Source organism: Canis lupus, chromosome 25, assembly GCF_011100685.1.
Source record: "Canis lupus familiaris isolate Mischka breed German Shepherd chromosome 25, alternate assembly UU_Cfam_GSD_1.0, whole genome shotgun sequence".
Lineage (NCBI taxonomy): Eukaryota > Metazoa > Chordata > Mammalia > Carnivora > Canidae > Canis > Canis lupus.
Window position 1 is genome coordinate 35,091,081 of NC_049246.1, and position 25,728 is coordinate 35,116,808.

Below are 25,728 nucleotides of genomic sequence, written 5' to 3' on the forward strand. Positions count from 1 at the left end.
AAAAAAAATTAAAAAAAAAAAAAAAGCTTCTGCACAGTGAAGGAAAAATAATCAACAAAACTAAACGGCAATCTATGGAATGGGAGAGGATATTTGCAAGTGATATATCTGATAAGGAGTTAGTATCCAAAAATACATAAAGAACTTATAAAACTCAATATCCCCCAAATAATCCAATTAAAAAGGGACAGAATAGGGGTGTCTGGGTGGGTCAGTGGTTGAGTGTCTGCCTTTGGCTGAGGTCCTGATCCCAGGGTCATGGGACTGAGTCCCGCATCAGGCTCCCCACAGGGAGCCTACTTCTTCCTCTCGCTATGTCTCTACCCCTCTCTCTGGGTCTCTCATGAATAAATAAAATCTTTTTTAAAAATGGACAGAATAAAAAAAAAATGGACAGAATATATGAACAGACATTTTTCCAAAGACGACATACAGATGACCAAAAGACATATGAAAAGATGTCCATCATCACTTACTATTAAGGAAATACAAATCAAAACTACAATAAGCTATCACTTAATACCTGTCAGACTGGCTAAAATCAACAACACAAGATATAGGTGTTGGTGAAGAGGTGGAGAAAAAGGAATACTTGTGCACTGTTTGATGGGAATAAAAACTGGTGCAGCCACTGGGAAAAACAGTATGGAGGCTCCTCAAAAAATTAAAAACGGAACTACCCTACAATCCAGCAACTGCACTACTGGGTATTTACCCAAGAAATACAAAAATACTAAATCAATGGGATATATGCACCCCCTCTATGTTTATAGCACCCTTATTTATTATAGCCAATATATGGAAGCACCCCAAGTATCCATCAATTGATGAATGGATAAAAAAAAATTGATGAATGGATAAAGAAGATGTGAAATAATGAAATTTATATTAATTTCTTTAAACTCAGCCATAGAAACATTTTTTTCTAGACAGGACTCCTCAGGCAAGGGAAACAAAAGCATAATTAAACTACTGGAACTAGAGCAAAATAAAAAGCCTTTGTACAGTGAGGGAAACCATCAAGAAAACCATCAAGAAAAGGGCAACCTACTAGAAAAGAGAATAGTAACTGATGATGGACATCTTAATCTCAAGGTCATGAGTTTAAGTCCCATGTTGGGCATGAAGCTGACTTAAAAAAAATGGGCAGAGGATCTAAATAAAATAGACATTTTTTCCAAAAAAAGACATACAGATGGCCAACAAACATATGAAATGATGCTCAACATCACTAATCATCAGGGAAATGGAAATGAAAACCACAATGAGATACCACCTTACACCAGTCAGAATAGCTAAAATCAACAACACAAGAAATAACAAGTGATAGTGAAGATGTGGAGAAAAAGGAACCCTCATGCACTGTTGGTAGGAATGCAAAGCGGTGCAGCCACTGTGGAAAACAATATGGAGTTCTTCAAAAAATTAAAAAGAAAATTACCATATAACCCAGCAATTGCACTGCTGGATATTAATAAAAAGAAAGCAAAAACACTAACTTGAAAAGATATATGCACCCTTTTGCTTATGGAAGCATTATTTACAATAGCCAAGATACAGAATCTATCCAAATATCCACTGATACATAATGGATAAGGAAAATGTGATGTACACAGATACACGCGTGCGCGTGCGCACAGACACACACACGCCCATAGAGGAATATTACTCAGCTATAAAAACTGAGATCTTGCCATTTGCCAGAACATGACAGACCTAGATGGTATTATGCTAAGTGAAAAAAGTCAGAGAAAAATAAATTCCATATAATTTCACTCATATGTGGAATTTAAGAAAGCAAACGAATGGACAAAGGAGACAACAGACAAAAAAAAAAAACCCCACTTAAATACAGAATGCAAATTGGTGGTTGCCAGAGGGAAGGTGGGTGGGGAAAATGAGTGGAATAGAAAAAATGGATTAAGAATTCACTTGCCTTAATGAGCACTGCATGATGTGTAGAATTGTTGAATCATTATACTGTATACTTTAAACTAATATAACACTCTTAAACATACAATTAAAAAAGAAATGAGAAAGGAATTTAGCCATTTTACTACCAAAAAAATGATCAAAGAAGAAAATAGTAATACAGTAAATGGAAAACAAAAAAAGCTATAAGGCACATAGAAAACAATCAGCAAAAGGACAGAATTTCTCTCATTACTTTAAATGTAAATGGATTAAATTCTCCAATTAGAAAAAGACTGGCAGAATAGATTAAAAACACATGATCCAACTATATGCTGTCTACAGGAGACTCACTTTAGATCCAAAAACATATAGATTGAATGTGAAAGAGTAGGAAATGATATTCTGTGCAACAGTAATGAAAAGAAACTAGGGGGGCACCTGGGTGGCTCAGTCAGTTATTTTTATTTTTTTTTTAAGATTTTATTCATGAGAGACATAGAGAGAGAGTCAGAGACACAGGCAGAGGAAGATGCAGGCTCCACGCCCGACGTGGGACTGGATCCCAGGACCCAGGATCACGTCCTGAGCCAAAGGCAGATGCTCAACTGCTGAGCCACCCAGGCGTCCCGGCTCAGTCAGTTAAACATCTGACTCTTGATTTTGGCTCAGGTCATGATCTCAGGTTGTGAGATCAAGTCCTGTGTCAGGCTCTGTTGGGTGTGGAGCCTGCTTAAGATTCTCTCTCTCATCATCCCTCTGCCCCTTCTAAAAAAATAAAAGAGAGGAAGAAACTAGGAATGTCTATACGAGTATCAGACAAAATAGACTTTAAATCAGAAATAGTTATGAGACAAAAAACATCATACATTAATAAAAGGTTCCAAAACTGCAGGATGATGTAACAATTATAAACATTTATACAGCTGATAACAGAGCAACAATGTATGAAAATGACAGAATTGTGGGAAGAATTAGGGAAATGCAAATCAAAAGTACAATACACCATCTCACATCCGCCAGGATGACTAATAAAAATACACACACACACACACACACACACACACACAGAAAACTACTGGTAAGAAGGTGGAGATATTGGAGTCCTTGCACACTGTTAGTGGGATTCTTAAATGGTACAGCTGCTGTGGAATACAATGTGGCAGTTCTTAAAAAAATTAAAATAAGACTTACCATCTGATTGATCAATTCCATTTCTGGAGATATATACCCTACAGATTGCGTGAAGGACCTTGAACAGACGTTTGTACACTTGTATTCAATGCAGTATTATTCACAATAGCTAAAATGCAGAAGCAACGCAAGTATCCATAGACAGATGAATGGATAATCGTAATGTAACTATTACACATACAATGGAATATTATCCAGTCCTAAAAAAGGGAGAAAATTCTGCAATATACTACAACATGGGTGAACTTTGAGGATATTATGTTAAGTGAAATAAGTCAGTCACAAAAAGACAAATATTTTATGATTTCACTTACATGAGGTAGTTAGTAAAAAAAAAAATAGCAGAATGGTGATTGCTCAGAGGCTGGGTAAAGAGGAGAATGGAGATTTATTGTTTTGTTTTGTTTTTTTTTTTATTTTTTTTTTATTTATTTATTTATGATAGTCACAGAGAGAGAGAGAGAGAGAGGCAGAGACACAGGCAGAGGGAGAAGCAGGCTCCATGCACCGGGAGCCCGATGTGGGATTCGATTCCGGGTCTCCAGGATCGCGCCCTGGGCCAAAGGCAGGCGCCAAACCGCTGCGCCACCCAGGGATCCCAGATTTATTGTTTAATGTGTGCAGTGTTTCAGTTTTACAAGATGAAAAGAATTATGGAGAATGTGGTAGTGATGACTGTACATTATAAATGTATTTAAAACATCAACTGTATTAATTTAAAAATGGTAAGATGTTACATTTTATGTTATATTTATTTTACTCAATAAAAATAATTGGAAAAAAAAGAAAGAGGAGGTCAGGCAAAGTATGGGCAATTGTGAGTGCAGGAAGGGCAGGCTGATGTCTGGAAGATCCCTCCAAATAATAATCACTTGCTGGAGTTAGCACTCCACCCTACTTCTGCTCCCAATTCTGCTACAAAAAGAGAAGTGAAAGTAGAACTGAAAAGCAGAAAGAACCCATATTCACATATTCTATAGCTGCCTGCAAGTTTTCATTCCAAAGGCAATACTTGGCCCTCCTCTCTCTAAAGTCAATTACTAGTCAAAACCAGTCTAGTCCTACATAATCATTGCCACAGTCAGAACCACACCAGCAAAAGGGGTTGATTAGAGCAGAGTTCCAGCTTCTTAGGCTTGAACCAAATAACTGATGAACTTCACATCTGGTGATTACTCATGAGATATAAGGCTGTGGCAAGTGTCAAGAATTTTTTTTTTTTAAGTGTCAAGAATTTAACTTGGTTTTGATTTTCACACTTGAGTAGAAGGAAATGCTGGCACTCAGATGCAAAAACTGGGTTTCAGCAGCCCCTGAGATACCAAAGTGGAGAGGCCATGCAGATCGTTGAGGATAAATCTAGGAGCTCAGTGTGCAAGGACTCCTAGTATTGACTAGGGTGTATGTCCTCCAGGGTCCCATCTTTCCCTACCAGCAGTCCCTGGAACATTCTAGGGAGTCCATAAAGTAAAAAATATTTTTATACTGCTGCTACATTATCTGCCATATTCCCTGTAATTCTTTCATAAATATAGACTAGAATTTTCCAGAGAATAAATGATACGTAACATCACAAAAGAGTAAATGCAGAATATTTACTTGTATTTTGCTAACCCAAACATTAAAGCCTTTTGCAAAAATGTAAAACAATGGGTCTCTTCTCACTAAACTTTAGAAGTAGTTATCTTTAATTAAAAATGTTACTGGGGCACCTGGCTGGCAGAGACAGTAAAGCATGCAACTCTTGATCTCAGGATCATGAGTTTAAGTCCCGTGCTGGGTGTAAAGTTTACTTAAAAAATAAATAAAATAAAAACAAAAATATTATGCTATTAACATGTACTGAATCTGTACTTTTTGTTATCCTATTTTTTACTGAAATATAATTGACACAGGAAATTAGTTTTAGGTATACAACACATATTTATACATACTGCAAAATCATCACCAAAATCAATCTAGCTGATATACATCACCACATATAATTACAATTTTTTTTGTGATGAGAACTTTTAAGACCTACTCTGTTAGCAACTTTCAAATATACAACATATGGTATGATTTTTTTTTAAAGATTTTGTTTGTTTATTCATAGAGACACAGGGAGAGGGAGAGAGAGAGAGAGAGAGGCAGAGACACAGACTGAGGGAGAAGCAGGCTCCATGCAGGAAGCCTGACGTGGGACTCGATCCTGGAGACCCCCATGCTGCAGGCAGCACTAAACCGCTGCGCCACTGGGGTTGCCAACATATGGTATGATTAACTATAGTTGCCATGATGTATATACATCCCCATGACTTATATAATTTTATAACTGGAAGTTTGTACCATTTGACCCCTTTCAATCATTTTGCCTACTCTCCTTGCTCCCCACCTCTGGCAACTACCAATATGTTCCCTATAAACTTGGGATTTTGTTTTTTCTTTAAGATGACAGCTGTAGGGTGCCTGGATGGCTCAGTTGTTGTTTCTGACTCTTGGTTTTGGTGCAGGTCATGATCTCATGCATCTGGAATCAAGTCCCACATTGGGCTCCATGCTTAGTGGGGTGTCTGCTTGAAGACTCTTCCCCTCTGTTCCTCCCCCCGCTTTGTGCACATGCACTCTCCCAAATAAATCAATCTTTTAAAAAATGACACGTATAAACTCATATGGTATCTGTCTTCCTCTGACTTATTTCAGTTATCACAATGCCCTCATGGTCCATCCATGTTGTTGCAAATGGCAAGATTTCATTCTTTTTAATGGCTGAGTTATTCTACTATAATACATATGCCACAATTTCTTTACTCACCTATTGATGGATAATTAGGTTGTTTCCATATCTCAGCTACTGCAAATAATGCTCCAGATACCATTTTAAGTTAGTGTTTTCATTTCTCTTCAGATAAATACCCAGAGACAGAATTGTTGAATCTTACGGTAATTCTGTATTTAATTGCTTTTAAAGATTTTATTTATTTATTCAGGAGACACACACAGAGAGGCAGAGACATAGGCAGAGGGAGAAACAGGCTCCATGCAGGGAGCCTGATGTAGGACTCAATCCCTGAACTCCAGGATCATGCCCTGAGCCGAAAGCAGAGCTTAACTTAACCACTGAGCCATCCACGCGTCCCTGTATTTAATTTTTTGAGGAAATTCCATACTGCTTTCCATAGTGGCTGCCCCAGTTTATATTCCCACCAACAGTGCACAAGCATTCCCTTTTCTCCACATACTCACCAATACTTATTTTTTTTTTTTTAAAGATTTTATTTATTTATTCATGAGAGACACAGAGAGAGAGAGGCAGAGACACAGGCAGAGGGAGAAGCAGGCTCCATGCACCGGGAGCCCGACGTGGGATTCGATCCCGGGTCTCCAGGATCACGCCCTGGGCCAAAGGCAGGCGCTAAACCGCTGCGCCACCCAGGGATCCCGACTGTATTTGATTTTTCAAGATTTACTTATTTGATATAGAGCAAGTATGAGCTGGGAGGGGCAGAGAGAGAGGCAGACTCCCAGCTGAGCAGGGAGCCTGCCTGACTCAGGGCTCATTCTTAGGACCCTGGAGTCATGACCTGAGCTGAAGGCAGATGCTTAACCAACTGAGCCACCTGGCACCCCCATTATCTAATTTTAAAAAATATTTTAAAAAAATATTTATTTATTCATGAGAGACACAAAAACATAGGCAGAGGGAGAAGGCTCCCCGTGAGGAGCCCGATGCAGGAATGGACCCTAGGTGACTGGGATCATGACCTGAGCCAAAAGCAGCCACTCAATCACTGACCCAGCCAGGTGCCCCTTTAAAAAATATTTTGAGGGAGTGTGTGCATATGTGCATGCATGTGCACACACACAAGTAGGGGGAGGAGTAGAGGGAGTAGCAGACTCCCCACTGAGCAGAGAACCCAATGTGGGAGTATATCCAAGGACCCTGGGATCATGACCTGAGCCAAAGTCAGACAGTTAACTGACAGAGCCACCTAGGCACCCCACCAGTATCTAATTTTAGAACATTCATCACCTAAAAAGTTAATCTCATACACATTAGCAATCACCCTGTGTTCCCCCCATCCTGGAACATACCAATGTACTGTTTCTTTGGATTGGCCTATTCAGAACAAACAGAATCATATAGTACATGGTCTTTTGTGACCAAATTTCACTTAGCATTTTCTCAGTTCATCCATGCTGTAGAATTATGAGTCCTTCATTCCTTTGTGTTGCCAAATAATATTCCATTGTGGGATAGAGCACATTTTGTTTGTACATTCATCAGTCTGTGGACATTTGGACTGTTTCCATTTTTTAGGGGTGCCTGGGTGGCTCTGTCGGTTAAGTGTCTGCCTTGATCTCAGGGTCCTGGGATCAAGCCCCATGTCAGGCTTCCTGCTCAGAGAGTAGTCTGCTTGACCTTTGCCCCTCCCCTGTGTTCATGTGCATTCTTTCTCCTCTCAAATGAACAAAATCTTGAAAAAAAGACTATTTTTAGACCACTTTTAAATTCACACCAAAGAAAACTGAGGTGACAATACAAAGTTCCCACATACCACCTCTTCAACTTACAGTTTCACATTACCATATTGTATTAGGGTGGTACATCTGTTACAATTAATGCACAAATATTGATACATTGTTCTTAACTGAAGTCCCTAATTTATATTAGGGTTCACACTATGTTGTACATTCTTCAGACTTTGACAAATGCATAATGTCATGTATACATCATTACAGTACCATATATAATAGTTTCACAGCTCTAAAAATTCCCTGTGCTCCCCCTATTTATCTTTCCCTTCCTTACACTCCCAAACCTCTGGCAAACACCAATCTCTTTTCCATTTCCATAGTTTTTTTTTTTTTTCCAGATGTGCCATAGTTGGAATCATGCAGTATGTAGTCTTTTCAGACTGGCTTTTTTCATTTTGTAATATGCATTTAAACTTCCTTCATATCTTTTCAGGAATTGATAGCTCACTTCTTACAGCTGAATTTTAATACTTCATTGTTTGGATACAAGGTTTAGTATTCCATTCACATATTGAAGGAGATCTTGAGTGCTTCTAAGTTTTGGCAATTGTGGATAAAGCTACAATGAACACCTCTGTGGAAGTTTTTGCAATGTCGTAAGTTTTCGGCTCATTTGGGTAAATACTAAGAAGCGCTACTGCTGAATATTATGGGGAAAGAGGGGATACTAAGAAGCGCTACTGCTGAATATTATGGGGAAAGAGGGGAATATTATGGGGAAAGAGAATATTATGGGGAATAGAGGCCTGAACTCACGACCCTGAGATCAAGAGTTGCATGCTCTACTGACTGACCCAGCCAGGCACCACAAGAATCTTTTTTCTTTTTTTTTTAAAGACATATTTATTAGGGATGCCTGGGAGGCTCACTGGTTGAGTGTCTGCCTTCAGCTCAGGGCATGATCCCAGGGGTCCTGGAATGGAGTCCTATGTCACTGTTTCTCATGAATAAATAAAAAATCTTAAAAAATATATATTTGAGACAGAGAGATCACACATGCATTGGAGGGAAGGTCAGAGGGAGTGGGAAAGAGAAAATCTCAAGCATACTCCATGCTGGGTATGGCTCCCAAAATGAGGCTTGATCCCAGAATCCTGAGATTATGATCTGAGCTGCAACCAAGAGTCGGATGCTTAACTCAGCCCCCCAGGTGACTCTCTTTTAAGACTCTCTTAAGACTTTTGAGGCAGGGTGCCTGGTTGTCCAACTCTTGAAGCTCAGGTCATGATCAAGCCCCACCTTGGGCTCTGTACTGGGCATGGAGCCTGCTTAAGATTCTTTCTCTTCCTCTACTTTACAACGTCTCTAAAAAGAGAGCTTTGAAAGAAACCGTCAAGTTGACTTCCAAAGTATCTGCACCGTTTTTGCATTCCTACCAGCAACGATGAATGAGAATTCTTGCTTCTTCACATTTTCATTGGCATTTGGGGTCATCTGTGTTTTGGATTTTGGCCATTCTAATAGGAATCTGGTGGTATCCCACTGTTTTTTATTTTTATCCCACTGTTTTAATTTGCCATTCCCTAATATTATCTTTTCATGGACTTTTTTTTGTTGTTGCCATTTTTGTATCTTTTTCGGTGAGGTGTCTTTTTTTTTTAAGATTTATTTATTTATTTATGATAGAGAGAGAGAGAGGCAGAGACACAGACAGAAGGAGAAGCAGGCTCCCTGCCGGGAGCCCAATGCGGGACTCGATCCCGGGACTCCAGGATCGTGCCCTGGGCCAAAGGCAGGCGCCAAACCGCTGAGCCACCCAGGGATCCCCCTGTTAAGTCTTTTAATCAGATTGTCTTCTTGAGTTTTAAGAGGTCTTTGTATATTGTATATTCTGGATAATGATCTTTATCAAATAGGTGTTTTGCAAATATTTTCTCCCAGTCTGTAGCATCTTTCCATTCTCATGGTATCTTTCACAGATAAGTTTTTAATTTTTTTAAAAACGTCTTAAGTAATCTCTACACCCAAACCATAAGTTTGGGGGCTTAAACTCACAACCCCAAGATCAAGAGTCACATGCTCTTCCAACTGAGCTACCTGGGTGCTGTAAGAAGTTTTTAATTTTCATTAAGTCCAACTTATCTTTTCTATTATGGATTGTGCTTTTGTATCTAAGAAAGTTATTGAAACCCAAAGTCACCTAGATTTTTTCCTGTTACCTTCCAGAAGTTTTACCATTTTGGATTTAAAATATAAACTTATGGTACCTTTTAAGTTAATTATGGTAAGAGAAAGGTGATTAGATCTTTTTTATGCAGGTGAATAGTTGTTCCAGCAACATTTGCTGATAAAGACTATCCTTTTTCCATTGATGTGTATGTGCTCCTTTATCATAGATCACTAGACTTCATTTATATAATTCTATTTCTGGGCTCTCTTGTTCTGTTTCATTGACATCTACTCTGCTGCCAAGCCCACACCACCTGGATTACTATAGCTTTATATTAACTCTTTGAGTTGGGAAATGTCAGTCCTCTGACTGTTCTTCAGTATTGTGCTGGCTGTCCTATGTCTTCTGCCTTTATGTGTAAATTTTATAGATTTCCACAATATAACTTGCTGAGATTTTGACTGGAATTGCATTGACTCAAAAAAAAAAAAAAAAAAAGTAATTACATTGACTCTACAGATGGAGTTGAGAACTGACACGGAGTCTTCCTATCAATGAACATGGAACATCTCTCCATTTATTTCTTTTTTATCAAAATTTTAGTTTTCCTCATGTAGATCTTGAACCAACTTTGTTAGCATTATACTTTAGTATTTCATTTTTAGGTGTCAATATAAATGGTATTTTAAAATTCAAATTCCAATTGTTTACTGCTGGTATATAGGAAAGAAACTGACATATATATTAACCTTGTATCCTGCAACTTTGTAATTTTTGCTTATTCCAGGTTTTTTAGTTGTTGATTCCATGTGGTATTTTCTGTAGACATTCTATCTGCAAACATTTTTCTTTCTTTTCTAATATTTGTATATCTTATTTCCTTTTCTTGTCTTTTTTGCATTAGTTAAGGCGTTCAGTATGATGTTGAATACAAATGATGAGAGGGGAAATACATATGCCCAATCTTACGAAAAACTAGTGTCTTGGGACACCTGGGTAGCTCAGTGGTTGAGGGTCTGCCTTTGGCTCAGGGGATCCCAGGATGGAGTCCCACACTGGGCTCCCCATGGGGAGCCTGCTTCTCCCTCTGCATGTGTCTCTGCCTCTCTCTCATGAATAAAGAAAATTAGCCACCTGGGCCACCCAACTATAGGGTTTTTGTAGATGTTCTATTATTAGGTTTATGAAGTTCTCCCTCTATTACTAATTTTTTGGGAGCTTTTGCTATTTTTTTAAACCATGACTGTCAACAGAATTTTGTCAAATGCTTTTTTTTTTTGCATCTATTGTTGTGATATTTATTCTTTAACCTGTTGATGAAATGGATCACTAGATTTTTAAATATTGAGCCAGCCTTGTATAACTGCAACACAACATGGTGGGTGTGTTCTTTTTCCAAGCATTGCTATAAACAACCAACCACAAACTGGATGGCTTTGAACAATAGACATTTATTCTCACAGTTCCAGAGGGTGAAAGTCCAAAATTCAGGTATCAACAGGATCATGCCTCCTCCAAAGGAGTCTATGAAAGAACTCTTCCTTGCTTCCTGTAGTTGCTGGTGGTTGCTGGCAATCCTTGGTGTTTCTTGGCTTGTACATACGTCATTACAATCTCTGCTTGCACATTCACAACAGCTTCTCCTCCTCTGTGTCTACTTCTTCACATGGCTTTCACCCTATGACTCTATGACCAAATTTCCCTCTTCTTATAAGAGTATCAGCTACTGGATTATATATAATCCATCCTAATTCAATCACTGCATCTTAACTTGGTTGCATCTGCAAGGACCCTACTTCCAAATAAGGTCACAAGTTCCAGGTGGACATGCATTTGAAAAGGTATGTAATTTTTTACTTTGTTGAGAATTTTTGCATCACCTATGTTCATGAGAGATATTGCTGTATGGCTTTACTGTAATCTTTTATCTGTTTTTGGTGTGAAGTGGTATCTCATTGTGGTTTTGATTCCCATTTCCCTAATTATTAATGATGTTAAAGTTCTTTTCCTGTGTTTTTTCTTTTTTAAGGGGGGAAGGGACAAAGGGAGAGAGAGAATCTTAAGTAGGCTCCACACCCAACACAGAACCCGACATGGGACTTTATCTTACAACCTTCAGATCATGACCTGAGCCAAAATCAAGAACCAGATGCTTAAGGGATTGAGCCACCCAGGCAACCTTTCATGTATTTGTCTATTTGTATATGGTCTTTGGAGAAACATCTATTCAAATGTTTCCTGGTTTTAAATTGGGTGATTTTTTTCTTTGTTGTTGAGTTGTAAGAGTTCTTTATGTATTCTGGAAAGTAGACCTTTACCAGGTATTTCAGATGAACGATTCCGTCCCATTTCATGGGTTGTCTTTTTACTTTGATGGTATTCTTTGAAGTAAAAAATAATAATAACAACAACAATTTGGGCAGCCCCAGTGGCACAGCGGTTTAGTGCTGCCTGCAGCCCAGGGCGTGATCCTGGAAACCTGGGATCGAGTCCCACATCAGGCTCCTGCATGGAGCCTGCTTCCCCCTCCTCCCGTGTCTTTCTATCATAAGTAAATAAATAAATCTTTAAAAAATATAATAATAATAATTTAATTTTGATGAAGTACAATTTACCTGTTCTTCTTTACTTGCTTTCACTTTCAGCATCACGTCTAATACATGGTCACGATTTACACCTATGTTATCATCCAGAGTTTTAAAGTTTTGGTTCCTATATTTGAGTGCTTAATCCTTTGGAGTTAATTTTTTACTTTGTGTGGGGCAAGGATCCAACATCATTCTTTTTTGCATTTGGATTTCTTTAGTCCCTGCATCATTTCTTGGAAAGACAATTATTTCCACCCCTGAACAGCACCCTTGTGAAAAATCCATTTACCATAGGTACATGGGTTTATTTGACTCAGTTCTATTCCACTGATCCCTAAGCCTATCTCTATATCAGTACCAAACTGTCTTGCTTATTCTAGCTTTAATAAGTTTTGAATTCAGAAGGTAGGAGTCCTTCAACTTGCTCTTCTTTTTCAAAATTGTTTTGCTTATTCTGGACTTTTTACATTTCCACATAAATTGGAAAATCAACTTGTCCATTTCTGAAAAAAAAAAGAATGTTACATTCTTGATACATATTTCATTGAACTGTAGATTAATTTAGGAAGTATTGCTACTTTAACAATATAGTCTTCCAATCCATTAATAAGTGATGTCTTTCCTTTTATTTACATCTTCTTCTATTTCTTTCATAAACATTCTGCAGTTTTCAGTATGTCTTGCCCTTCTAAGTTTTTCCTACATTTCATTTTGATTACTGCTAGTGTATAGAAGTATAACTGATTAGTGCATTTTTTTTGAAGATTTTATTTATTCATGAGAGACACACAGAGAGAAGCGGAGACTCAGGAGGGAGAAGCAGGCTCCATGCCGGGAGCCCGACGTGGGACTCGATCCCAGGACTCCAGGACTGCGCCCTGGGCCAAAGGCAGGCGCCAAACCGCTGAGCCACCCAGGGATCCCCTTAAAGTCTATTCTAATAGCAAGCAGTACAGCCACTCCATTTCTGTTTTGGTTACTATTTGTATAATATACAATCTTGTTCTATCCTTTTACTTTCAAACTCACTGTGTCTTTGACACTAAAATGCATCTATTGCAGAAATCATAACCATGGATTTTTCACTTAATTCATTCTCTAATTTCTATCTTTTAAATGGAATGTTTAGTCCTTCATTATAATAAAGGTAATTACTAATACGGTAAAATTTACATGTGCCATTTCACTGTTTTCTACATGCTTTCTTTTTTTTTTTTTTTTAGATTTTATTTATTTATTCATGATAGTCACAGAGAGAGAGAGAGAGAGGCAGAGACACAGGCAGAGGGAGAAGCAGGCTCCATGCACCGGGAGCCCGACGTGGGATTCGATTCCGGGTCTCCAGGATCGCACCCTGGGCCAAAGGCAGGCGCCAAACCGCTGCGCCACCCAGGGATCCCTCTACATGCTTTCTATCACTTTTCTCCTTCTATTCTTCCACCACGGCCTTATTTTCTATTAAATAGATATTTTCTAGTTACCATTTTAATTTCATTATTGTTCCTTTTGTTTTATTTTTCAGAGTTCTTTTCTTAGTGTTTTCCCTGGAGATTACAATTAACATATTAACTTGGAACAATGTCATTTGGTTAATATAACATTAATTTTAGTAATATTAAAAAAGTCCACTTGTATATTACTTTATACCCTCCCTTCTACTTTGTGCCTTTACTGTCACATTATATCTTGATACATTGTATACACATCTACTCAGATTTACATCTACTAAAAATTTTTTTAAAAAGATTTACATCTACTGCTTTATGCAGTTGTTTCTTAAATCATAGTCAAGAAAAAATGACAAAAATACATTTTGCTCTCTTTTATCTTTTATGGTTACTTTTTTTGGTTACCTTTTCCAGTTACCTTTTCTGGTGCTACTTACTTCTTCATGTGGACACAAATTACTATCTAGTGTTATTTCATTTCCACATGAAGGACTACCTTCAGTATCTCTTGTAGGATAGGTCTGCCAATGACAGATTATGCCAGCTTTCGTTTATCTGAAATTGTCTTAATTTCTTCTTTTTTTGATTGGGTTAATTGTTTTATCTATTTTTCCCTTTATTTTTAAAATTTAAACTCAATATATAGTGTATTATCACTTTCAGAGATAGAGCTCAATGATTCACTCTCCTTCATTTAAAAATATTTGACATAAATCACATATCATAAAATTCTCTATTTTGAACTGTATAATTTAGTGACTTGTAATATATTCACCAAGCTATGCCCTAACACTAATTCCTTAATATTTTCATCACCCCAAAAGAACCCTGCAATCATTAGCAATTATTCCCCATTCTTGTCCACATCCTCACTCTCTGGAAACCAATCATTTAATGTCTCTATGATTTACATATTCTGGATAATTCACTGAAGTAGAAGAATATAAAATGTGGTTTTTTTACAATATTTTTTTATTTATTTATGATAGTCACACACAGAGAGAGAGAGAGGCAGAGACACAGGCAGAGGGAGAAGCAGGCTCCATGCACTGGGAGCCCGACGTGGGATTCGATCCCGAGTCTCCAGGATCGTGCCCTGGGCCAAAGACAGGCGCTAAACCGCAGCGCCACCCAGGGATCCCCCTCTATATGGTTCTTAAATTTTTTTTAAACATCTTGTTACTGAGATATAATTCACAGACTATACATACAATTCACCAATCTAAATTGTATATATGTTTTTAGTATATACATAGGTATGTACAACATCACCACCCTACCCACCTTTCCATCCTTTCTGAATCTCAGCCCTAAACAACCACTGGCCTACCTTCTGTCTCTAGATTTCCCTCTCCTGCACATTTTTTATGAATGGGAATCTATAGTCTTTTGTGACTGGTTTCTTTCACGTGGTATAACATTTTCAAAATTCAAGTATTGGATGCTATTTGTCTCTGTTTCACTTTTTTTTTTCTTCCTTTTTTAAAAAAAGATTGATTTATTCATGAGAGACAGACAGAGAGGCAGAGACACAGGCAGAGGGAGAAGCAGGCTCCATGCAGGAAGCTTGTTGTGGGACTTTATCCTAGAACTCCAGGATCATGCCCTGAGTCAAAGGCAAACACTCAACTGCTGAGCCATCTAGGCATCCATCTTTCTTCCTTTTTAAAAATTTTTTTGTGGGCAGCCCTGGTGGCTCAGTGATTTAGTGCCGCCTTCAGCCCAGGTCCTGATCCTGGAGACTAGGGATCGAGTCCCACGTCAGGCTCCCTGCATGGAGCCTGCTTCTCCCTCTGCCTGTGTCTCTGCCTCTCTCTCTCTGTGTCTCCCATGAATAAATAAAATCTTAAAAAAAATTTTTTTTGTGTGATTGGACATCTCGGTGGCTCAGTGGTTGCACATCTGCCTTTGGCTCAGAGAGTGATCCCAGGATCCGGGATCAAGTCTCACATCAGGCTCCCTGCGAGGAGCCTGATTCTCCCTCTGCCTATGTCTCTGCCTCTCTCTCTCTGTGTGTCTCTTGTAAATAAATAAATCTTAACTTTTTTTGTAGGGTGCCTGGGGGGTGGCTCAGTCAGTTAGGCATCTGACTTTTGCTCAGGTCATGAGCCTCTCTTTGGGCTCCCTGCTTGATGGGGAGCCTGCTTCTCCCTCTGCCTCTGCTTGCTCTTCCTGCTGCTTGCGCACATACTTTCTCAAGTAAATAAAAGTTTAAAAATAAATAATTTTCAAAAAAACAAAAAAATAAATAATTTTCTCTTGATAGTTCTATATTCTTTTATTATTTAGTGTCTAATCTAGAAATTACAACAACATAAATCTAGTTAATCTAAGTAATATAAGTACTTTCAACTTTTACTCAATAATTCAAGAAACTATAATAATAATAATTCAGGAAACTAACAGCATTAGAATTTCATTTACTTCCTCCTTATGTACTATTTTCATTAATTTGAAACTTAAATATACCAACACACAATAAATACCCATTCAGGAATTGTATTATTTTATTTTATTAAAGATTTTATTTATTTATTTGATAGAAAGCATGAGAGAGGGCAGGGAGAGGAGCAAGCAGGGGGAGAGGGAGAAGCAGGTTTCCCTGCTGAGCGGGGAGCCAGATGTGGGGCTCTATTCTAGGACCCTGGGATCATGACCTGAGCCAAAGGCAGATGTTTAACTGACTGAGCCACTCAGGTCCCGAAGGAATTATAGTATTTTTAGGTAGTATGTATTCATTCAAATTTATCCCATATTTGCCACTTTTTTGCCATAACCACATCTAAGCTTCTCTCTAGGATAATTTTCCTTCTAGGTGAAGAATATCATTTAGTATCTTCCTTCAATGTGAGTTTCCCAGAGACAAAGTCTCTCAATTTTTTGTTTGCCATAGGGTATCTTTATTTCACCTTATTAGAAGTTATTTTTCATGAATACTAGATTCTACATAGGCAGTTTTCTTTTCTCTTTTAAAGACTGTATTTTTTTAAGTAATCTCTGCACCCAATGTGAGGCTCAAACTCACAACCCTGAGGTCAAGTGTCCCATTCTCCACTGACTGAGCCAGCCAGGTGCCCTTTTAATCACCTTGTGGCTTACACTTTTTGACAAGTTAGCTATTAGTACATTTGTTGCCTTTTTAAGGTAACCTTTCTTTTCTTTTCCTTTGAGACTGGTCTTAACATGTGTGCATGTGCATCGCATATGCATATTTGTCTTTCAACAGTTTTACTGTAATATACCTAAGTGTACTTTTTTTTATATATATTCTACTTGGGATCTTTCAGACACCTTGTATCTATTGCTCTGTTGTTTTCTGTCACCTTCAGAATATTCTTTACCATAGTCTTTTCAGATATTTCTTCTGTTCTATACCCTCTTTAACTTCCTTCTGGGCCACTTATGCATATATTATAACCCCATATCTCCCATATCTTTGTATCTCAATGCTTCCGTTTTTTTTTTTTTTCTCCTTATCTCTCAGTTGACTTTTTACTTCCTCAATTAAGTCTAAACTACCATTACCCAGTTTTTTTGCATGGAGATGTTTTTCCCCAAAATTTGTACGTTGAAGTCCCTAGTACCCTGGAGTGGGGTTGTATTTGGAGATAGAGCCTTTAAAACTAGATTATTAAGTTTAAATGAGATCACTGGGGTAGGCTCTAATTAAATATGACTTGTGTCTTTGTAAGAAAAGGATATTAAGACACAGATACACACAGGATAAGACCATGTGACTGAGAGAAGACAGTCATCTACAAGAAAAGATGAGAGGCCTCAGGAGAATCCAGCCCTGCCAGCACCCTAATCTTGGACTTCCCATCCTCCAGAACTGTGAAGAAATAAGTCTTTGTTAATCTACCCAGTCTATAGTACGTTGCTATGGCAGTCCTAGCAACCTAATACACCCATCCTTTGAGTATTTAATTTTATTTGGCAGAAATTTCAGTTCTAGAAATTCCAACTTTTTTTCCTCATAGTTCCCAATTCTTTGCTAAAATTCTTACTGTTGTATTTTACCTCTTTGAATACAGTAAGTGTAGCTATTTTTTTTAAGATTTTATTTTTTTAAAGAGGGGCTTAGAGAGATTGATGGGGAGAGGAGGAGAGAGAATCTTAAGCAGGCTCCATGCCCCAGCACAGAGCCTGACACATCACTTGATCTCACAACCCTGAGATCATGACCTGAGCTGAAATCAAGAGACCAATGCTTAACTGACTGAATCACCCAGGCACCCCAAGTGTAGCTATTTAAAAATGTATCTGGTTGCTCAATTATCTGAGTCTTATATGGATCAGGATCAAGCATCTATTTTTTTTCCTATTTTTAGTCACCTCATTTTCTTTGTGTTATTAGTTATTATTGATTGATTGGTAAGCATTGTGGAAACATTTTGATGCCTAACATAATGTTACCTTCCTTCAGAGAATTTGTATTTGCTCTGGCAAGTAGCAGTTGAGTTCACCTAAATTCATATTTAGGTGATGAGATGAGCACTGGGTGTTATACTCTATGCTGGAAAATTGAATTTAAATAAAATTTAATAAATAAATAAACTAATTCATATTCAGGGACTGACATGATTCAGTCTACCTATAGTTCTTTACTCCAACTCTGTAGCCCTTTAGATTCACAACTCAAGGAGTGGGGAAGTATACTAGGGACCACCACTGATTTAGGAGCCCTGGCCTCTGTTTTTGATCCTTAAAGACTTTCAAATGTGCTAAAGCTTTTCAACTTTTAGCTACTGCTTTCAGAATTAGAATATGCCTGTAGGGTTTCTGTCCTTTTGTATCTTGCCTTTCTTATGGTTTTCTTCATTAACTCTTCAGTTAAATTTAGGTGTATTTTATATACATGTTTATATATAAGCACATACGTATGTCCATGTATATATGTAATATACCTACCTACAGACACACAGATGGGTAGACATGTAGGTGTGTATATATAATCTACATGTACTGCTTTCTAGAAATTGCATGCTAAACACAGCATTGATAATACTGTTAATAGAAATGAGGGGAAGGGATCCCTGGGTGGCGCAGCGGTTTGGCGCCTGCCTTTGGCCCAGGGCGTGATCCTGGAGACCCAGGATCGAATCCCACGTCGGGCTCCCGGTGCATGGAGCATGCTTCTCCCTCTGCCTGCTTCTCCCTCTGCCTGTGTCTCTGCCTCTCTCTCTCTCTCTGTGTGACTATCATAAATAAATAAATAAAAGTTTAAAAAAAATATTAAAAAAAAAAAAAAAAGAAATGAGGGGAAGCCTGGAATGAGGTTTTAATACAGAGAAGATTTATGTTTACTTTTTCCAAGAGTCTGGAGTATTAGCACTATGAGAAACTCAGGAACGTAAGCATTCGGGGTCATTGTATTTGATTTCAGGGATAGAAAAAATTCAAAGATAAGCCATAGTTTGCTCTAATGGTTATATACTACTCACTCACGCTTATTCCTACAATGTAACCCTTTAGGGCACCAACCCAAAATGTTGGAGGTTTCCTAGTGTCATCTACACTTAGTGGGTTCTAGAATCTAATTATTGTCCACCTGGAAAATTGCAAGACTGTCAAAAGCACTCCTTAGAATATATTTACTGAACGGGGAAAAAGGGACCTTGAAAAATCTCCTCCATAAAAGCAACGAGTACACTGCAAAACTGGTCAAAATCAAACTTTCTGGAATTGTGGATACTAGCCAGAGGTTTGCAACAATCTGAAGAGCATTTGTTCAGTTAAACCGGCTGAATAAAAAAAATAAATAAAATAAAATAAAGGCTGAATCTCACAAGCTTTGTGGTATTTTAACTTGTTCTACTCACATCCTCCTTTCTCTGCAGTAGCATCTATAGCCTCACTACTATGGTAATAATGTAGCAGTCATGGGGGGGGGCGGGGCAGAACAGGTTCCAGGCATTTAAAGAAGTGTATGTCTAGACATTAACTGATCACTAAACTACCAAGGGAAATTTTCAGTGCTACACATAATCTAGATTACAGAGATTGTAAATCAGGCAGAAAAGCCATCAAATAAAAAATAATAACAGCAATTCCTGGGAGTGGAGATCTAATTTGCAGAGTTGCCACATATATGAAAAATGTCTAGTTTCCAATAAAAAATGAGACATGTTAAGAAATAGTAAAATAGGGATCCCTGGTTGGCGCAGCAGTTTGGCGCCTGCCTTTGGCCCAGGGCGCGATCCTGGAGACTCGGGATCGAATCCCACATCGGGCTCCCAGTGCATGGAGCCTGCTTCTCCCTCTGCCTGTGTCTCTGCCTCTCTCTCTCTCTGTGACTATCATAAATAAATAAAAATTAAAAAAATATAAAAAATAAAAAAAAAGAAGCCAAAATCATACAGTGAGGAAAGGACAATCTTTAAAAAAAAAAAAAAAAAAGAAATAGTAAAATATGGCCCATTCACATGATAAAAAAAAGTAGTCAATAGAAACTGCCTAGGATAAACCCAGCTGATGGCTTTACTGAACACGGGACTTTAAATCAGTATTTTAATTACTGTTTAAAAAAATAAAGAAAACCACATCTAAAGACATTAAGAAAAAAAAAATAAAGACATTAAGTATAGAAAGTGTCTCACCAAATAAACTATCAATAAAGATGCAAGTTATAAGCGAGAAAAAGGCAAAAATTTGGAAGTCAGAAAATATAACAACTGAAAGGACAATTTCCACTAGAGGGGCTTAACAGTAGATCTGATGAGGCAGAAGAAATAATCCATGAACTAGGAGATAGGTCCACTGAGATTATCCAGTACGAGAAAGAGGAGGGAAAAAGAAGAAAAATAAACACAATTTCTGGAGACTAAGATGCCATCTAACATACCAAATACAAATAATTGTGGAGTCTCAGTAGGAAAGGTGAGTCAGAAAGGGTCAAAAAGGTCATCTGAAGAAATAGTGGACCTAAAATTACCAAACCTGGTAAAAAATTCAACTGAATCTCCAAGAAGCCTAAAGAATACAAAGTAGGATAAACTCAAATTTGATTTGCAACATCAACTATTTCCTGGGTCTCCAGCCTGCTGGCCCACTCTGAAGATTTTGGACTTGACAGCCTCCATAAATTATGTGAGCCAATTCCTTAAAATGAACAAATCTCTTTCTTCGTGTGCATGTGCATGCATGTGTGCGCATGCAGGCTCCCGATTCTGTTTCTCTGGAGAACCCTAATACAGAATTAGCACCACACAAAAAGAGGAAGAGAGGGGCACCTGTACGGCCCATTTGATTAAGTGTCTGCCTTCCGCTCAGGTCACGATCTCAGGATCCTGGGATCAAGCCCCACCTAGGGCTCCCTGATAAGCAGGAAGCCTGCTTCTCTGTGTGTATGTTTATGCTCTATCTCACAAATAAATAAAATCTTTAAAAACAAAAAAGAGGAAAGAACAGAACTGTGTATGAACAAAGTTTTTGTATACTACTGAAATCAATTTGGTATTAATGTGAATAAGATTGTTATACATTAACATGCAGAAAAAGCATCTGATAAAATCCAACACACTTTCAACATAAAAATGTTCATCACGTGTCAAAAAAAAAAAAGAAAAAAGAAAAAATTCTTGTCAAATTAGGAATAGAAGGAAACTTCCTTAACATTATCAATCAAGTTTATGGAAAACTCACAGCTAACCTATACTCAATAGTGAAAGACTTAAAATTATTCCCTATAAACATCAGAAATAAAATAGGATGCCCATTTTCACCATTGCTATAAACATTGTAACTGAAATTCCAACTACAGCAACTGTGCAAGAAAAAGAAATAAAAGACATCCAAATTGGAGGTGATTGGCTGGGTGGCTCAGTCACTTAAGTATCTGACTCTTGGTTTTGGCTTGAGTCATGACCTTAGGGTCATGGAATGCAGCCCTGCAGTGAGCTCCACACTTGGCATGGAGTTGGCTTGGGATTCTCTCCCTTTTCCCCTCCCTCCCACCCTCCCTTCCCCTGCTCATGCACACTCACTCTCTAAAATGAATAAATAAAAAAAATCTTTTAAAAAAAGAAAGGCATTCAAATTGGAAAGAAAGAAGTATAACTATCTCTGGAGATCATCTGATTCCATAAATAGAAAATATCAAGAATTTTTTTAAAAAAGAAAAAGCCCTAAGCCTAATTCAAAAAAGTGGTTAAGGTTAAAGATTAATGCATAAAAACCAGTTATGTTTCTGCACACGAGCAATGGACAATTCAAAAATGAAATTAAGAAAACAATTACAGTAGCATCCAAAACAATAAAATTCCTAGAAATAAATTTAATCAGAGAGGTAAAATACTTGTATGTGGAAACTATAAAATGTTGCTGAAAACAATTAAAGACCTAAACAAATGGAAAAAATATCCTGTCTATATAGGACTAAGTATTATTAAGATGGCAATACTTGCAAGGCACTGTACAAATTCAATGCAATCCCGATCAAAATTCCAACGGCTTTTTTTTCCCCAGAAATGGAAATTTCACATGAAATTCTAAGGGGCCTGAACAGTTAAAATTAAAAAAATATTCGAAAAAGAAAACAAATCTGGAAGACACACTTTCCAACTTCACAACTAACTAAAAAGAAACAGTAACCAAAACAGTCTTATACTGACATTAAGAATGACATTTATGGAGGGGCGGGGGTGGGATAACCGGGTAATGGACATTCAGGAGGGCATACAATGTCATGAGCACTGGGTGTTACAGAAGACTGACAAATCACTGAATTCTACCTCTGAAACTAACAATACACTGTATGTTAAATTTAAATTAAAAATAAATTAAAAATGATATTTAGACCAACAGAATAGAATTTAGAGTTCAGAAATAAACCCTATGAAATAAACATCTATGCCCAATTGATTTTTAACAAGGATGCCAAAACTATTCTATGGAGAAAGAATATAGTCCTCAACAAGTAATACAGGGATAAGTGGATAAACACGTGCCAAAGAATAAAGATGGATTCCTACCTCACTCCATATACAAAATGTAACTCAAAATGGATCAATGATCCAAAAACAAGAGCTAAAGCTGAAAACTGTTACAAGAAAACATAGGGGTAAATCTTCATGACCTCAGAGTTGGCAACAGATTCTTAGATTTGACACCAAAAGCACAAGAAACAAAAAGAAAAACAGATAAATAGGACTTCACAAAAATTTAAAATTTTTATGCATCAAATTAACATTATGAAGAAAGAAAAGATATCCTACAGAATGGAACAAAATATCTGCACATCATTTATCAGACAAGTATTCTGCACCCAAAATATGTAAAACAACAAAACAAAACAAAACCCCCACAACTCCAAAAACCTCTTTACAATTCAACAAAAAGATAACTCAATTTAAAAATAAGGAAAATAGGGACACCCAGGTGGCTCAGTGGTTGAGCGTTTGCCTTTGGCTCAGGGTGTGATCCTGGAGTCAGGATCAAGTCCCACATCAGGCTCCCTACAAGGAGCCTGCTTCTCCCTCTGCCTGTGTGTGTCTCTGCCTCTCCCTTGGTCTCTCAAGAATAAATAAACAAATAAATCTTTAAAAAAATCAGGAAAATATTTGAAAGGACTTCTTCAAAGAAGATATACAAATGGACAATAAGCACATGAAAAGATGTTCAATGTCATTGGTTATTAAGGAAATGTAAGTTAAAACCACAATGAGATACCACTTCACAGTGGCTGTAATTAAAAATGGAAAAGTCTTGGCAAGAATTGGAGAAAATGGAACCTCTGTTATGTTGTTGGTAGGAATGAAAATGGTGCAGCCACTGAGGAAAACAGTTTGCTGGCTCCTCAAAAAGTAAACAGAATTACCTTATAGCTTATCTATTTCACTCCTAGGTATATACCCAAAGGAAATGCAAATAGGTACTCAAATAATATACAGGCATATTTACAGCAGTATTCAGAATAGTCAAAACGTAGGAACAAGTCCAATTGTTCATCAATAATGAATGGATAAATCTATTGTGGAATAAACAGATAATGGAATATTACTCATCCATAAAAAAGAACAAAGTAGGGATCCCTGGGTGGTGCAGCGGTTTAGCGCCTGCCTTTGGCCCAGGGCGCGGTCCTGGAGACCCGGGATCGAATCCCACATCGGGCTCCCGGTGCATGGAGCCTGCTTCTCCCTCTGCCTGTGTCTCTGCCCCTCTCTCTCTCTCTCTCTGTGTGACTATCATAAATAAATTAAAAAAAAAAAAAGAACAAAGTAGTAATATATACTACAACTTGCATAAACCCTAAAAACATGCTAAATAAAAGAAGCCAAACATAAGTCACATATTTTATTATTACTTCCACATAATGTATCCAAAATCAGTAAATCCATAGAGACAGGGGACCCCTGGGTGGCTCGGCGGTTTGGCACCTGCCTTTGGCCCAGGGCACGATCCTGGAGTCCCGGGATCAAGTCCCACGTCGGGCTCCCGGCATGGAGCCTGCTTCTCCCTCTGCCTGTTTCTCTGCCCCTCTCTCTCTCTCTCTCTCTCTCTCTATATATATATATATATATATAATAAATAAATCAATCAATCTTTAAAAAAAATCCATACAGACAGAAAGGTAGACACTTATCAGTAAGTACAGGGAAGTGTGAATGGGGAATAATTACTTCCTTCCAGGATCAAAAAGAGGTTGAAATTAGCAAGTGGTTATTTTGGTGTGCTTGCTTAAGGTGACACCTGAGTCCATGAAATGAGCGGACATTGGAGCCACAGGAATGAAGAAATGGGTTAATCTAGACATTTCTCTTGTACCCTCTGAAGTGCAAAATGCCAACAAGCATTGTTCTGACAAGAGGGGATACAAAGAATGCAGATGGTTCTGGGGTAGATTTTCTGAGGGGAAGGCCCTGCACATACATGCCAAGTTACACGGACAATGGTAGCTCCAAGAGGCAAGAAATAGTTTTTGTTTTTTAAAAGGTTTTATTTATTTATTCATGAGAGACAGAGAGAGAGAGAGAGAGAGAGAGAGGCACAGACACAGGCAGAGGGAGAAGCAGGCTCCCTGCAGGGAGCCCAACGTGGGATTCGATCCCAGATCTCCAGGACCCTGGGCTGAAGGCGGTGCTAAGCCACTGAGCCACCCAGGCAGCCCAAGAAATATTTTTTTTGACATAAACAGACATCTATTGTGGACTGGGCTATGCATACCTGTTGGTAGATACAAATGCTCAAAACAAAAACAAAAAAAAAAAAAAAACAAAACTGAAAACAGAAGATACTGCACCAATTTGGACTGCCAATTCACATTCCTCAGACCAAGGAACACATTTTCATTCCCAGAGGAACAGTTTGTTAGAGAGTAGAATGGACAATTGAAACTTTGTCTAAAATGGAGGGAATAAAGGCATGAAGGGTTGACTTGCACGCTTCCATGAGTGTGTACTGACACAGCATGAGGAAGGCCCAGAGATTCTCTCCTCTGCTCTGGGGGATCTAGAGAAGAGGGGGTGGAGAAAGATGCTGGTGCAACAATACTTTTTTTTGTTTTCCCCACCTTACCTCAACATTCTTTTTTCTTAATGGTTCTCAGACCAGAGCTGCAACTGCATGTGCCAGAGCTGGGATGAACTGAGTATCTGTTCACTGGGGCTGCCATAACAAAGTACCACTAACTGAGTAGCTTCGACAGCAGATATGTATTGTTTCACAGGGCTGGAGGCTAGAAGTCTGAGATCAGGGTGTTGGCAGGGTTGGTTGCTTCAGAGCGCTATGAAGGACAACTCTTTCATGACTCCCTCCTGCCCCTGGTGGGCTTGGTGACAAAGTAGTGTGTGTGTAGGACTTGGTTACAAAGTGGCATATGTATTTACATCTCCTCAGAGACAAAATTCAACTTTGTTTTTTTACATAATCTCAAATACTGAAAGAATATTAAACTATTTGAAAGACAATGTAGGAAACATTCATCTAAAAAGAAACAAGGTGGAGTTCTAGTGACTGGCTA

The 25,728-nt window shown here is 38.1% G+C and overlaps 1 protein-coding gene across 5 annotated transcripts in view; it reads right to left on the minus strand.

Moving 5' to 3' along the window:
* Positions 1-25,728, minus strand: part of PIWIL2 (piwi like RNA-mediated gene silencing 2) — a 76,549-nt gene that overhangs the window by 13,745 nt on the left and 37,076 nt on the right. The window contains exon 21 of one of the 5 annotated variants that reach the window (XM_038573861.1): positions 12,300-12,824. The exons of 3 other annotated variants lie outside the window; for them this stretch is intronic. In XM_038573861.1, the coding sequence (XP_038429789.1) occupies positions 12,810-12,824 (15 nt within the window). In that variant the 3' untranslated portion in view covers positions 12,300-12,809. Of the gene's footprint in view, positions 1-12,299; positions 12,825-24,773; positions 25,218-25,728 lie in introns of those variants that run through there. One more of the 5 variants, XM_038573860.1, reaches the window with a different exon arrangement.